This window comes from Hemitrygon akajei, chromosome 18 (genome assembly GCF_048418815.1).
Source record: "Hemitrygon akajei chromosome 18, sHemAka1.3, whole genome shotgun sequence".
In the NCBI taxonomy this organism is placed as follows: Eukaryota; Metazoa; Chordata; class Chondrichthyes; order Myliobatiformes; family Dasyatidae; genus Hemitrygon; species Hemitrygon akajei.
The window spans coordinates 55976027-55992858 of record NC_133141.1 but is presented as its reverse complement, the minus strand read 5'-3'; the positions used below and the strand labels follow the sequence as shown (position 1 = coordinate 55992858).

Sequence of the window (16832 nt, the reverse complement as noted above, 5' to 3'; positions counted from 1 at the left end):
TTGGCAGTGTTTCTCCAGGTGGTGATGTGGTCCCTACTGCTGCCTTTTGCCTCTTACCTCCGTTACAGAGCCATGGAAGTGCAGTGCTGGAGGGTTCTTTATTCCTCTGCATAGATGCTCCCTGACTTGCTGAGTTCCTCCAGCATTCTGTGTCTTGCTCAAGATTTCTAGCATCTGCAGAATCTCCTCTCCATTCAGTTATAGAGGTTACATTTGGGAGGTACTGTTGAAATAACCTTGGTGAGTAATGGTGTGCATTTTATAGATGATGCATGTTGCAGGCCCAATGCTTTGTAGAAAGAATGAGTTAGACTGATGGATGTGGTACTAATCCAATTATTGACTGTCAGAATGCCGTGAACTAGCATGCATCTTTCCATACCTCTGCCCAAGAATGGAAAGTGGTGGATGCAGCCCAGTTCCCCACTATCAAGTACAATTACAAGGAGTGTTCTCACAGGAAAGTGCTATACATCATCAAGGGTCCCCTACCATCTAGGCCAAGGTCTTCTCGCTGTTGTCTCCAGGAAGGAGGTATAGGAGCCTTAGGTCCCACACCACCAGGTTCAGAAATAGTTACTGCCCTACAACAATTGGATTCCTGAACCATTGTGGATAACAAATCTGAACTGATACTACAACTTACAGTTTCACTTCCAAGGGCTTTTATAACTCATTTTTATTTGCACAATTTCTTTAGCACATTGGTTGTTAGTCTTTGTTTCTGTATATAATTTTTCTAAACTGTATTCTATTTTTTTAATCATGAAGTAGTATGGCAACATATTCATACTCGGATAATGAATTTTACTCTGGCTGTAAGTTGAATGTTTCATCACACTACTACCCCAGAATTGTAACTGGAGGGGGGAGGGCTTCATGGTGTCATGAGATAGTTGCTCACTGCAGCATATTCAACTTCTGAATTTTCGTGGCTTTGTGTTTGGTCCCGTTCTCTTTCTGGTTGAATGTCCATTTTAATCCAGTGGGTACATTAGAGCTGTTGAAAAATAAACATTCCCTGGAGATTTTGGAAATAGTTGTAATATTTTCATGTAAGCTTGCAAAACAGAAGCAATCCTGATGTTAAGTTTATGTCTGTGTATCTTGAGGTCAGTCTACACTGGTGACTTTTCTCCTTGTGCTTGTTTTTGCAAGGCAGCCAGACCATTCTTTCTTGGTCACACTGAGTATTTCTAATTTATTCCCGTCATTATACCATTTAATGCTCAGCGACTTAGTGCAGCCAATTGTTCTTTTCATGTGGTTCCCTGCACAGCCAAGGTAAACTTTTCTATTCCAGTTAAATAGAAACTTGACTCCTATCTGCATTTTGATGCTGGTGAGTTGTTGGATTCTTATTTGTTGTACTTAGGATGCATCATACTTTTTCTGATTGAAGGGTTCATTTTAAAGCTCTTCAGATGGCATTCAGTACATGCTATTTTTTTCTAAAAGGGACAGGAAAGAATTGAATTATTGTTTATGAAACTTGCTTTGAGATGTAGAGGTTGATTCACTTTTTCTCCACAGAGTGGCCAAAAGAGGACCTCCTGGGCCTATTAGATAGCATGAGAAGCATGGTTCCTACCAATGATGTGATGAAGTTTAAAACAACAGAGTCACATATGGACTGGAATAAGGTGACCTTCGCCCATTATACAGCAGAAATGTGTAAACAGAAGTGGTCGGAGATCTCACACGAAGTAAGTCAATATTTAGCTGTTGTGTCTAAAGGGGTTTAGCTTTAAGTAGCTGCACACTAATTTTTGAAGTATAGGTAGTTGTTCCAGTGGTGCTTCAGTTGTGGAAAAGGTTACTTGTCAGATTGGCAGCTGTCTGAATAAGCAAATAAACATTTGGCTGTTTTCAGGCGAGTGCACCTTTAAGATCGGTGTCGATTAGAGGTATGTTTAATTTATTGCTTAATGATGCACTATTATACAAGGATAACTTTATGTGTGTGTCCCGATGTTTACCATAAGGTACGTAATACTGGCTTATGTAAAACGGTGTTTATCTAAAATATTGCCTGGTAATTAACCAACTTTTTTGTTACAAAATGCATTAGAGTAGCAGTGGGAAATTTACCCTTTTAACTACGCTAAAGATCAATATTGTTTTGGATAGTAATAACTTGATGTGATATGTTTATTTTTCATATTTATGTGTGGTATAGTATCCCATTAGTGATAGCTGGAATAGTCAAATTTTGTGGTATTACAGGCTAGGCTGCTCCTTGAAGTAAATAGGACAGTTTGAGTAGTGAACATGATGGGGTTACTCATTAATAAGATAGTGGATATTGCTTTTGTTTTTGAGCTAAGTTAAATCTTTGACTTTATAGAACTTCCTTTTAAATGTGCCTTCATTTTAAGGCACATTTCAATGTTTTTTGAGTGTGGGTACCTGATTGCCATGCTTTTGGATAGCAATTCTGGATGTGCTCATACTACTTAAAGATAAACCAAGTAGTCACTAGATGATAGCACTTCTAGGTCATTAGTTCTACATTGGTGCACTCTAAATATTTGTTTTTTCCCCATTTGACCTCCAGTTCACATTGGGTGCAGAGGTGTCTTTTAAGTGAATGGCTGTATAGAAATAGACAATAGGTGCAGAAGTAGACCATTCGGCCCTTCGAGCCTGCACCGCCATTTTGAGATCATGGCTGATCAACTACTATCAATACCCGGTTCCTGCCTTGTCCCCATATCCCTTGATTCCCCTATCCATAAGATACCTATCTAGCTCCTTGAAAGCATCCAGAGAATGTGAGTTAAGGGCTATAAACTCCTCTATTTGCGATATGCCTTCAAGAATCACAGTTAAGTTTTTTTTTCTTTTGGCCATTTTAAGTTCCAAATTTTGTTTTCAGGTGAGAAAATTCCGTACTTTATCAGAGCTGATTCTGGATGTCCAAGAAAATGTGAAGAATCCCTATAAAGGGAAGAAACTCAAGGTGAGCATTCAGTCACAGTATTTTTTGTTTTTGAGTTCAAAAGTGAAAAAAAAATGTAGGCTGTCAGAAAAATTTTGATTTTTACGCAATCTTGTGATTGGGGAAAAATGAACACGTTATTCCATGTGATACAGTTATTGTAAAGATTTTCCTCATGCATTAAACTATTCTCTTGAATGGAGCTACATCCTTGCAATAATATATTTGGTTTCTAGATGTATTTCAGTTAACAATGGTTAATGAAATTTCATTCTGGACTGATTTCTTGCAATGTGGTAGACATTTCTTAATCAGTGGCTTTGTTATACTGTGCAGTCAGTTTTTTAGCAAGAAGTGTCTTCAACATTACACAATCTTCATTACACAATGATCAATAGATGGTTGTTTTTTTTTCTGGAACTTTGACTCGTATTGAGTTGTGTTCCTCAAGGTAAGATCTTCACAATTTTGCATTTTCTTTTTATCTTTACTGCAAATTGGAAACATTAAGGTTATGTAAGTTGAGGTGAAGAACAGAAGTAAATTTATTAATTAAGTACATGTCACCATGAGATTTATTTTCTTGTGGGCATGCATAGTAAATCCAAGAAACAAAATAGAATCATTTAAAGCCCACACCCAACAGGACAAACAACCGATGTGCAAACATGAAAGAAAAGGTAAGCAATATAGAGAACAGGAGATTTAAAAAGTCCTTCAAAATGAGTCCATATGTGGTGGGGCAAGTGAAGTTATCCCCCTTTGGTTCAAGAGCCTGATGGTTGAGGGGGTAATAACAGTTCCTGAATCTGGTGGTGTGAGTCCTGAGGCTCCTGTACTACCTTCTTAATGACAGTAGTGAGAAGAGTGGTGGTGGGGGTCCTCTGATGCATACTGCTTTCCTGTGGCAGTGCTCTGTGTAGATGTGCTGAACGGTGGGGAGGGGTTGTCCCATGATGGTCTGGGCTGTATCCAGCACTTTCTGGAGGCTTTTCTGTTCAAGGGCATTGGTGTTTCCATACCAGGCTGTAATACAGCCAGTCAATATACTCTGCACTGCAAATCTGTACAAGTTTATCAAAGTTTTACATGTCATGCCAAATCTTCGTAAGCACCTCAGGAAGTAGAGGCACTGCTGTGTTTTCCTTGTAGTTGCACTTGCATGGTGGGCCTCAGGACAAATCCTCTGAGATGATAACACTAAGGTATTTATATTTGCTGGCCCTTTCCACCTCTGGTCCCTGATGAGGACTGGCTTATGGATCTCTGGATTCCTCTTCCTGAAGTCTATAATCATCTCCTTGGTCTTGCTGACATCAAGTAGGAGGTCGTTGTGGCACTACTCAGCTAGATTTATAGACTCCATCCTGTATGCTGATTCATCATCTTTGTTTGACCCATGACAATAGTGTCGTCAGCAAACTTGAACATGACATTGGGGGTTGCACTTAGCTTCACCGTCATATGTATAAAGTGAGTAGAGTGGGGGAGAGGCGTGCTAAGCACATGGCCTTGTGGTGCACCTGTGCTGATGGAGTTTGTGGAGGAGATGTTGTGCCAATCTGAACTGACTGGGGTCTGCAGTTGAGGAAATGGAGGATCCAATTGCACAGAGGTATTGAGGTCAAGGTCTTGAAGTTTATCTATTAGTTTTGAAGGAATTATTGTATTGAATGTTGAGGTGTAATTGATAAAGAACGTCCTGATATATGCATCTTTGCTGTCCAGATATTCCAGAGTTGAGTGGAGAGAGAATGTGATGGGGTGTTGTGCTGGTAGGCAAATTAGAGCAGTTTAAAGTTATTTCTCAGGCAGATGATATGTTTCATCACCAACCTCTCAAAGCACTTCATCATTGTGGATGTAATTGCTACTGGGTGATGGTCATTGAGGCAGGTCACCATGCTCTTCTTGGGCACTGGTATGATTGAAGCCTGCTTGAAGCAGGTGAGAACCTCAGACAGCAGAAGTGAGAGGCTCGGGATAGAGGTGAACTCTCCAGCCAGTTGACCAGCACAGGTCTTTAGCATTCGGCCAGATAGCCTGTCTGGGCTAGATACTTTCCATGGATTCACCCTCAGTAGTCATTCCTTATCGTGTAGCAGTGGTCGAGGGTGTTGGGACCCCTGGTACTCCAAGTTATATGCTGCTGATAATTGGGCAGAAATAGGGCGGCCATTTTAAGTACTAACACGGCTTTATGAAACTTTAAAAATTGAACATAGGATTGTGTTAAGTTCAGGAGGCTCATTCATGTTTTTGGCTGAAAAAAGTGCCAAACAGGACTTGATTCTTTGGGATTGACTTCATGTGGCCAAGTTCAAGGGAATAATGTTTGTAATTGTGCTAGCATAGACACCATTTTACTGTTTTAATGCCTTAAATTAGATGATGTGATCATCCAGCTGATTTAACAAGGAATTAATTTGCCTTCCTCCAAAGTGATCTGTAATTTTATTTATTTTACCCATTTGTAATCCAGCTTCTAGAAACTTGGAACATGGATCCACTGCTGACACTACTAATAAATGCATCAAATTGGACTGATAAGAGATCCGAATCAATGTACATCCCTTGGTACCTTTCAGTATCTGTTGAAGTTATGCAAAAGAAAAAATAAATTCAGTAAATCTAATTGGCCCAGTGATGACAGCCACTTCCTCTTCATGTTCTCTCTCAGCATTAAAAGATGACCTATGTAGCAGTTTCTAACTCTTAGGCGAGATATTTGTGTTTAGTATGTATATTAGATCAATTCATTCTTGTACTGTGTCCCTTGGGATGCAATGTGAATCTCTCTCCTAACTGGGTGAATGTGGAATTGTACACTGGCAATGTGGAATTCTTAACGTGTTAGTGGATTCCAGTCAGTTTGTGATCAAGACAATTTCTCATCTGCATTGAACACGGGCATTGCTGCTAGTAATGATAGATGTCTCTATAGATACTGGAGTTGAAATGTCTTTCACTTTTCCTTTTGCTGCCCCTATGCCTCCTGTCATTTTTTTCCTGAGTGCTGGTGGAAATTGACTGAAGCTGGCTCTTCAGGTTACCATTGATGGTCATGGTACAAATCCAAGATCCCTCTTGTATTTTAGAGACCCCTCACCGCTTTGAAATTACTGGAACAGAATGTGTAATATCAAGTATATCTGATGAGACTAGACTAGGAGCATTTTTTTTTAACATTGTACATAAAGATTCCGATTATCCTGCTTCAATTAATTGGGAACTGTTACAGGATAACTAGAAATTGAAACACTGTAGATTTACTTGTCTTGGTGAAGCATCACTGAAAAGTACTTGTGCACCATCTTTGGTTATGAATACACAGTGGAATTGTATGGTTTAAGGTCCACTCGCCGGTTCAGAAGTATTTGTCTGGAAATTAGTTCCTAAATGAATTGCACAACACTTGAAGCACTATGCAGTTGGAAACCTATTATGTCCTTTCGAATTGTTTCCACATCAGTCGCACAAGTCATGGTAGTGTAGTGGTTAGTGTGATTTCAGTGTCCTCTAAAGAAGTTCATATGTTCTTCCCGTGTGCGTGTGGGTTTCCTCCCACAGTTCAAAGACCTACTGGTTAGTAGGTTAACTGGTCATTGTAAATTGTTCTGTGATTAGGCTAGGGTTAAATAGGTGGGTTGCTGGGCTGCGTGGCTCATTGGGACGGTAAGGCCCATTTTGTACTACCCCAAATAAGCACTTCAGATTTCATCACCTTTGTGATTCTAAGCCATTATATTGCATCAGCAGATATCAGGTAGATTTTTAGACTGAGTGGTATGTGTGTGGCATGCACTGCTGGAGGTGTTGATAGAGGCTGATACAATAAGGACATGGGTGGAGGCCCTTGGGTAAGGATTTAAGAAAAATGGAGGATCATTGGCTGTGTAGGAAGGAAAGGTTGGAAACCATTCCGAGATAGGTTGGAGGTGACATTGGGATGCATTTCAACTCTGGCAGGGTTTGCAGGACATTATTTCCTACAAAGTGAAACCCAATAGCATGAATGGCAGTGATACTTTGCTACCAGATAAGCTCAGTGCCTTTTATGCTCGTTTTGAAAGGGAGAACCACACCTACGAAGGTCCATGCAGCATTCAGTGACCCTGTGATCTGTCTTGGCCGACGCAGGCTGTCTTACAGCAGGGCCCGATGGAGTAACTGGTTAAGGCTCTGAAAACCTCTGCAAACCAACTGGTGGGTGTATTCAAAGACATTTTGAATCTCTCATTGCTGCAGTCAGATGTTCCCACCTGCTTCAAAAGGACAGCAATTATATCAGTGCCCAAGAAGATCAGTGTGGGCTCCCTCAATGACTATCATCCACTAGCACTCACAACTAAAGTGATGAAATGCTTTGAAATGATGGCCGTGGCTAGAATCAACTCCTGTCACAGAAGGACCTGGGCCAACTGCAATTTGACTATCACCACAATAGGTCTACAGCAGATCTGATCTCAATGGCTCTCCACACAGCCTTGGATCACCTGGACAATGCAAACACCCATGTCAGGATGCTGTTTGTTGACTATAGCTCAGCATTTAACACCACCATTCCTACATTCCTGATCAATAAGCTACAGAACCTGGGCCTCTGTACCTCCCTCTGCAACTGAATCCTCCTAACCAGAAGATTATAGTACTTCCTAACCAGAAGACTATAATCTGTGTGGATTAGTAATAAAGTTTCCATCTCTCTGACAATCAACACTAGTGCACCTCGAGTGTGTGCTTTGCCCACTGCTCTACTCTCTCTGTACCCATGATCGTGTGGCTGGGCATAGCTCAAACACCATCGATAAATTTGCTGACGACATAATCGTTGTTGGCAGAATCTGAGGGCGTACAGGTGTGAGATATACCAGCTAGTTGAGTGGTGTCACAGCAACAAACTTGCACTCAGTGTTGGTAAGACCAAAGAGCTAATTGTGGACTTCAGGAAGGGTGAGATGAAGGAACGCACATTAATCTTCATAGACTGATCAGAAGTTGAGAGGGTGAGCAATTGCAAGTTCCTGGGTGTCAATATCTCTCAGATCCTAACCTGGATGCAACATGTTGATGCAGCTGTAAAGAAGGTGAGACACAAGTATATTGTGAGAGCACCCTGGTACTGGGCGGGGGGTGAGTGCATTTCTGCAACAGATTGAAATGAGTTGCAGAAACTTGTAAAATTGGTTATCTTTATAATGTGTGCCAGCCTCTGTAGTATCCGAGATGTCTCCAAAGACTGGTGACTTAGAAAGGTGACATCCATCATTAAGGATCCCCAGCACCCAGGACATGCCCTCTTCACACTGTTACCGTCAGGTAGGAGTTACAGAAGCCTGAAGGCACACACTCAGCGATTCAGGAACAGCTTCTTCCCCTCTGCCATCAGATTTCTGAATGGACATTGAAACCATGGACACTCCCTCGCTACTTTTTTTATTTGTTATTTTGCACTAATTTTAACCATTTAAAAGACATACATATTTAATGTAACTCAGGGATTTTCCTCTTTATTATGTATTTCATTGTACTGCTGCTGTTGCCGTAAAGTTAAATTTCATGGCGTGTACTGGTGATATTAAATCTGGAGTAGGTTCATAGGTTGGCACATGATTGTGGATCAAGGGTGCTGTACTGTTTTGAGCCCTTGGCTGTGACATTTCCAATGCAATGCTTCTGCTTTGTTGGGCAACTTGGACCACAGGTTCGGCTATCCTACAAATAGCATCTGGCATGTAAATTGCCTACATCTGTTGGCCACCTTGGTAATTGACCTCACGAATTCTTTAAAAAAGTTGTTTATTTTTGTTTCTTCTCCTCTTCCTCCTCCTATAGCTTGGAGCTTGTTAGGGTTGTTGGGGGAAGGTGGCAGCAAGGATATAGACAAGTTAATGAACTTGCAGACCTCCCAGCTTTTAATTATTGAAATATAGTGTGGAACAGGCCCTTCAAGCCACCAATTTAAACCTAGCCTAATCACAGGAAATTTACAATGACCAATTAACATACCAACTGGTACATCTTTGGGCGAGGAACCCAGAGAAAACCCACAGTCTTGGGGAGTACAGGCTTGGTGGTCCAGTGAGTTTTTGAAGTAATCTAAAGCTGCTTCTTATGTATGTAATTGAATTTCCAGGCATGGTGATTTGCAGAATTTTATATTATAATATTTGACATGGAAGGATATGTAGGGCTATGGAAATATCCAGGTCATCAGCTTCACTTTATGGATGATTTTGACAAAAAGCTGGTATAGACCCAAATGCTGTTTTATGCATTTAATTCCAATTATAATTTAGAAGGTATTTCTAGTAGCTGTGAAATGCTTGTTTGGTCAGAAGATCCTGGTAAGATGGAGGAGAGGATCAGATTAATTAAAAGATTTTCATTGTCTCACTGAAACTTCTTGTAACATTTAAAATGGCACGAGCTGGTTATAACTTTTTTTTACTGTGGCATTAGTATTTTTGAAGTTAACAGAGACTATGGAGTAGTGGTTCTGAGTCTGTTCCTTTCATTGTAGAATCATCCTGATTTTCCCAAGAAGCCTCTCACACCTTATTTTCGATTCTTTATGGAGAAGAGAGCCAAATATGCAAAGCTTCATCCTGAAATGAGTAACTTGGATCTAACTAAAATTCTTTCCAAGAAATATAAGGAATTACCAGAGAAGAAAAAGGTCAGTACATTAGTGCTTAAATTGCAGAAGGGATGTAGAGTCAGACTGAACACTCAATACAGTTGCAAGGTAATCTGAGGTTTATTTTGCTCCTGCAGTTGAAATATATTCAGGAGTTTCAGAAAGAGAAAGAAGACTTTGAACAGAGCATGGCCCGCTTCAGGTAATGGCTGAAATAATTTTTTTTACATCTTCACATTTTGACTACTCGCCCTTCATTCCACACCTGTCCCACCTTCTGAGCTACTGTTTCAGACTTTTCTGATTGAGATTATGTAAGCTTGCCTCAAGCTTCAGCATTTAACACCAGTTGGATGATGGTGCTGCGTCTAAATTTTCTGAGCAATTCATCCATTATCTTTTGAAGCAGGTTTGTACTTTTGAGGCAAATAAAAGGACACAGTAGTTCCCCGCACAGATTCTGTTTTATTCCCTCATTTGCATGCACACACATCTTAACTAGGTTCCAGAGGTCTAGGGTTTTCTTGCTGATGGTTTCCTGCCTTGAGTGGTGTTGGTGCCATTTTCACTTTCTGAATTGGAGCCCTTAAAGTAGACCTTGGCTGTGGTCTCAGCTGGCTGCTGTCAAAGTTCCTCACTGCTGACTGTACCCCTGTCGTAACATTCATGAAACTACTTTTGGCTTGCCCATTTGGATGGTGAGGTGAAAGGTTGTTTCCAGTCATTTCAAATGGGCAGGAAATCTTGGCTCTAGTATGCCTTTATTGGTTTTTCTTTCCCTAGACTGCATTAAATATTCAATCAGTCACTAATTGGCTTGTTTTGTGGTCACTAGCAGATATACTTGCAATAATATTGCTGACTGTGAGCCCAGGCTGAACATGGGCACAACACAGGCCCTTCAGCCCACAATGCTGTGTCGAATGTGTACGTACTTTAGAAATTACCCATGGTTACCCATAGCCCTCTATTTTTCTGAGCTCCATGTACCTATCCAGGAGTCTCCTAAAAGACCCTATCATATCTGCCTCCACCACCGTCACTGGCAGCCCATTCCACACACTCACCACTCACTGCACTTGAATAAAAAAAACTTACCCCTGAAATCTCCTCTGTACCTACACCCCAGCACCTTAAACCTGTGTCCTCTTGTGGCAACCATTTCAGCCCTGGGGGAAAAAGCCTCTGACGATCCACACGATCAATGCCTCTCATCTTGTATACCTCTATCAGGTCACCTCTCATCCTCCGTCGCTCCAAGGAGAAAAGGCTGAGTTGACATAACCTATTCTCATAAGGCATTCTCCCCAATCCAGGCAACATCCTTGTAAATCTCCTCTGCACCCTTTCTATGATTTCCACATCCTTCCTGTAGTGAGGCGACCAGAACTGAACAAGTGGGGTCTGACCAGGGTCCTATACAGCTGCAACATTACCTCTCGGCTCCTAAATTCAGTTCCACAATTGATGAAGGCCAATACACTGTATGCTTTCTTAACCACAGAGTCAATCTGTGCAGCAGCTTTGAGTGTCCTTTAGACTCGGACCCCAAGATCCCTCTGATCCTCCACACTGCCAAGAGTCTTAGCATTAATAATATATTCTGTCATATTTGACCTACCAAAATGAACCACTTCACACTTATCTGGGTTGAACTCTTCTGCCAGTTCTCAGCCCAGTTTTGCATCCTATCAATGTCCCACTGTAACCTTTGACAACCCTCCACACTATCCACAACACCTCCAACCTTTGTGTCATCAGTAAACTTACTAACCCATCCCTCCACTTCCTCATCCAGGTCATTTATAAAAATTATTTGTAAATGAATTTCTGACCTAGCTGGCTTTGTGGATTTGGATTTTGAAATAGTCTATGGCTAGGCTAATTTTTTTGCGATTGCCAGAACTCTGTTCTGGAGAGAAGCTGGCCATGAGGCTGGGTTTCTTGGCCCTTCCCAAAGATTGACTTCCTGCTTCAGAGAGTAAATATGTGCAAACAAGATGTATAGTAAACAACTGAGAATACTAGGGATGAAGGTTAAGCTGTTGATGGAGGCAACAGGGAGTCTTAATGACATTTTGTGTACTGATATCGCTGCATCTCATTAATTTAAGGTTAACCACTGCCAGAATTTTGAGCTGTTTAAGTAACAATTACCATTTTGAATAGCATAATACTTGATTTGAAGTTTACATAGGTTTTCTAATTAAACTGTTACCTAAAAGGGTAATAAAATAGATATTTTTCTCTCAGAGAGGATCATCCAGAGCTACTGGAGAGTGTAAAGAGAACAGATGTCCCAGAGAAACCTAAAACACCACAGCAGTTGTGGTATCTTCATGAGAAGAAGGCCTTTATGAAGATGCATCCAAAGGTATCGATTGGTGTTTGCACTTTCTTTTTACATTTGGCTGCAAGTAATCTTTACTGAGTCCAGAGTCATAAATGACATTAACCTCTGAGGCATTATCAACAGAATGTACTTTCAATGCTTACCCAGCTAATGTATGTTGATTTCCATAAGCAATTTGGTACAAATCTTTCATGTCTCAAAGGTCCTGCCCTCCTAAACCAGGACTGACTGAAGTGGTCTGGGAGAGTTGAATTCCTCAATGGTCCATGTAGGTCCAGGATAATTATGTGAGAGTAACATTTCCTTTCAAAATCGTTGACCAATGCCTATTTTGTCTATTGGTTTCAATAAGGATTGTTCTGTTTATCTTGATCTTTCAGTCTCTTTATTTGGAAGGTACTTCAAAGCTGCATGTATGCGTGCCATACTCAAAATGCATCACTTGTGGTTATGATGTGTTTAATGGGGGGTTGTTGGTACTTGGGATTGTTTATAAAACTTATTTAATAACCAAACTATAAGTTTTAAGATGAAGCTTCTAGTGAACGTTTCTTCAGCATCACTGGCATAAAAGGCCACCAGATGATTTTTGATGTCAAGTTGAAGTAACATCTTCACTGAGGCAAGCATGAAATCGTCCTCCTCTGGAAAGTTCAAGGGCTGTCAGCCCAGCTTGGACTTGAAGGATGTGAAGCTGATATACTCAGTACATTAGTGTTGGTTCCCACATCTCATTTTCTCATTTGCATCTGACAATATTTTGTTTGAGTTGTCCCTTCTTTAAGAAAGGTTATACTATGTTTAGTGAAGACTTATTGCTGTGGATTAGAACAACTGATCTTTTTTCTGTACAGGTTTCCCCCGCTATCCGAAGGTAGAGTGTTCCTATGAAACGGTTCATAAGCCGGAATGTCGTAAAGTGAAGAAGCAATTACCATTTATTTATATGGGAAAAATTTGTTAGCGTTCGCAGACCCAAAAAATAACCTACCAAATAACACATAAAACCTAAAATAATAGTAACATATAGTAAAAGCAGGAATGATCTGATAAATACACAGCCTATATAATGTAGGAATACTTTTCTGCAATTATTGCAGCACTGTCCACCGCAGCAAAAATCTCAAGCGGCACTCTCGGCACAGGCGCAGGCAGCACTCTCGGCACAGGCGCAAGCGGCACTCTCGGCACAGGCGCAAGCGGCACTCTCGGCACAGGCGCAGGCGGCACTCTCGGCACAGGCGCAAGCGGCACTCTCGGCACAGGCGCAGGCAGCACTCTCGGCACAGGCGGCGGCACTCTCGGCACAGGCGCAGGCAGCACTCTCGGCACAGGCGGCGGCACTCTCGGCACAGGCGCAAGCGGCACTCTCGGCACAGGCGCAGGCAGCACTCTCGGCACAGGCGGCGGCACTCTCGGCACAGGCGCAGGCAGCACTCTCGGCACAGGCGCAAGCGGCACTCTCGGCACAGGCGCAGGCAGCACTCTCGGCACAGGCGGCGGCACTCTCGGCACAGGCGCAGGCAGCACTCTCGGCGCAAGCGGCACTCTCGGCACAGGCGCAGGCAGCACTCTCTCCAGTAACCTTTAAGCCATGAAGCTGCCAAATCAAACTAAGTAACACATAAAAATACATAGCCTATATAAAGTAGAAATAATGTATGTACATTGTAGTTTCACTTACCGGAATCGGGAAGACAGCACACTGATGATGGTGTGTTAGGCTGAGTTGTCGGAGGTTGGGGTGGTGGGAGACTGGGGTGTCACCTCATCGTCGTCTGTTTCCATCGGGCAGGCAGGTCACCACCACCTATGTCTGCCTGCCTCAATGTCGAAGGTCGAGTTTCGTCGTCTGCTGTGGCTGATGTGGAAGGCTTGAAAAACGACAGTGTGCTTGACTGCTTAGCCTTGCGCATTTTTCTGTCTTACAGTTCTTTGTAAGCACTCAAACCATCCTGCAATTATGCCCTAAACCTACATACCCTTTCAAAATTAAAGTCATACTTTTCTGCAATCGCACGCAAAATCTCACGCAATTGCTTCACGTTCAGTTCCTGGACGACTTTACTTTCGGGCTGTTTGCTATTGTGTTTGGTTTCGATTGTTATCCTTTTGCAACTGTATCAGCTCTTCATCTCTCAGTTCTTGGTCATGGGATGCCAAAACCTCTTCAACAAACATCTTCATCAACTTTCACAAACCCAGCCTCCTTAACCAAAGTCACTATTGCTGTATTTATTGGTGATGGTTTGAAGCCTTTAAAATCGTTCATTGCTTCAGGACATAGTTTCCTCCAAACACCATTTCTCATCGAGACTGTTAGCCTATCGAGAGCATCTCCAAGGTTGGCAGTTGCCAGTTTTATATTGTACTCTTTCCAGATCTCTCAGAAAGATGTTTCGGAATTGCCCTCTCTGTCAATGGTACTTGCAATAAAACACATCACATTTTGCGTATTGTAAGCCTTAATTGTGGCTATTAGGCCTTGGTCGCACTGCTGCAGCAACGATGTCATATTCAGCGGTAAGAACGCAACACGAATGTGACCGCCATACTCGGTAATGCCAGGTGGATGAGCAGCACAATTATTGACAATCATTAGACACCTATTATCGAGGTTATTTTCTCTACAGTATTTTTCAGCAAAAGGATTAATGTATCCACTCATGTACTCAGAAAAAAGTACTCTATATTCCAACCATGTGGATGTGAACAGAGCACAATGAGAAGTGTTTTCTTATCAATGCCTTTAAGTGCCCTCGGATTTTCTGAATGGTACACTAGTAGAGGCTCAAGGACAGCATCACTGGTGGCATTAATAATAAGCATTAGGGTAAACCTGTCCTTCGATGCCTTGTGTCTCTTAGCCTGCTTTTCTTTTATTGAAATAAATGTCTTGCTCAGCAATTTTTTTCCAATAAATTGAAGTTTTGTCACAGTTAAACACTTGCTTATATGAGTAACCACCTTCTGTAATTATTTTCTACAGTTCTGCTGGGAACTTTTCGGCAGCTTCAGTATTAGCTGAAGCACTCTCTCCAGTAAACATTAAACTATGAAGCTGCCCTCGCCTCAGAAACTGATCAAACAACACATGACTGCCTTTAAATTCCACTTTCGCAACACTTTCATCACCAGCGACCAGTGCTTTCTGTTTCAGCTTATTAAAAAGACTGACTGATTTCTCCTTAAGTATAAGATAACTTAATGGAACACCATGCTTTGTACACCCATCAATCCACTCAAGCAATAGACTTTCCATTTTATCCATTATTGGATGCCGACTAAGAGAGACCACTTTGCTACGAGCAGAACCAACAGTAACATTGGCAGCTTTCAAAATTCTTTCTCTCTGCATATAAATAGTGCGAATGATGGACGCAGGCAAGTTCAACGCGCAAGCAATGTCCTTACTTCGTTCACCACGATCGAAATGCTTAATTGTGTCTAGTTTTACGCTGTGTAATACCCTTACAAGCTCTTTTAGGCTTTTCCAATACCTTGGAACACATCTTGCTAACGGATGCACAAAATAAATTGACATACAGTAAAGCACAGATACTCCCAGGCATGTGTTTAAGCAATGGCGGCTAGAATGCAGATTCGGGGGAGGAGCTTGGCTGCTCGGGGTGGCGCTGCCTTTTTTTTGTAACAATGAAAATACCTTCTGTTAGCGAGGTGTCGTAAAGTGAAAGTTTGAAAAACGGGGGCCACCTGTTGTTGTGTTTTGGTCAGAACCTTAATTCTGTCCTTTTGTTAACTTCAGCCTTGCATGGTATTTACATACTTGAATCTTCTATATGAAATATATATATATATTCATTCTATAATAACTCAGTTGATCAAACAGCACCTCAGGTGATGAACATGACTATTTCAGGCTGATGATTATTTGAAAGAAGGTTATTTTTCTTTATACCTTTAGATTTTTCTCCAGGTGAAGTGTTTCTGAATACTTGCATTGGCTCAGCATATCTGAGAACAAATATGTAATGTTCTGCTTAACAGATCAAACATAGTGGATTTTAAAAAATCTAATTTATTTCACTGTCCACAATGGCTGTGCAACATCTGAGTTTCAACTTAGTTTGAATGGGTGACCTTGTATTTGTCAACCGGTCCAAGCCCAGGGTTGCTGGAAGGATCATCTGGCAATCAAATGATGCAACTATTATTTGATGAATGCCATGTATCAATAAACCTTGTATTTTCGCAGGCCACTATGAAGGATGTTAAAGAGGCACTGGGTAAACAGTGGTCCCAGCTGTCTGACAAGAAAAGACTCAAGTGGATTGGCAAAAGTTTAGAGCAGCAAGAGCTGTATGAGGTAAATAAATGGTGACTAAAGTGATCTCTTCCTAGTAGAGCAGCAGAATTGATTAGATGACAATGTGTAGAGAATGTCTTTATGCTTCTAAAGGTTTAAGTCTTTTGAGAAATGGGTATGAGTAAGAATTCTATGTGTATTGACCAAATGTACAGCTATGTTACTATGATATATGCAGGTGACTCCTTTCATAGATTTGTCTTTAGGAGTATACTTTTGGTAGGGCAAGTGGTAGGTACACTCTACTGATTGCATGAGTTCATTTTAAAATTTGAAGTCTATTCGCAATGGCAATTGCTTTTAAATAAATCAGTGAGACAAAGCCAAGTAAACGTAACCCAGGAACAAAAATGTCTGGAAATGCAAAATGAAGTTTCTATGAAAAAGGAAAGCCATTGAGCATCTCTCATGGTTTGTTGAAGATGAGGGAAATAATATTTGTGGCTCGGAGTGGAAATTGGTAAATTGGGCAGAATGATTTTTAAAGTGTGGTGAGAGTTGGCAGCAGAAGTTGAAGCTGTGCTTTGAGCATAACTTGATTTTTGTAATCTTCAAATTTTAGCCATAATCT

The 16832-nt window shown here is 41.3% G+C and overlaps 1 protein-coding gene across 5 annotated transcripts in view; it reads left to right on the top strand.

The window, feature by feature from the left end:
* ubtf (upstream binding transcription factor) overlaps positions 1 to 16832 on the top strand; it is a 55422-nt gene that overhangs the window by 8295 nt on the left and 30295 nt on the right. For all 5 annotated transcript variants that reach the window (XM_073071696.1, XM_073071699.1, XM_073071698.1 and 2 more), the window contains exons 3-8: positions 1534 to 1706; positions 2879 to 2962; positions 9465 to 9620; positions 9719 to 9783; positions 11835 to 11955; positions 16151 to 16261. In XM_073071696.1, coding sequence (XP_072927797.1) covers positions 1534 to 1706; positions 2879 to 2962; positions 9465 to 9620; positions 9719 to 9783; positions 11835 to 11955; positions 16151 to 16261 — 710 coding nt within the window. The remainder of the gene's footprint in view (positions 1 to 1533; positions 1707 to 2878; positions 2963 to 9464; positions 9621 to 9718; positions 9784 to 11834; positions 11956 to 16150; positions 16262 to 16832) is intronic.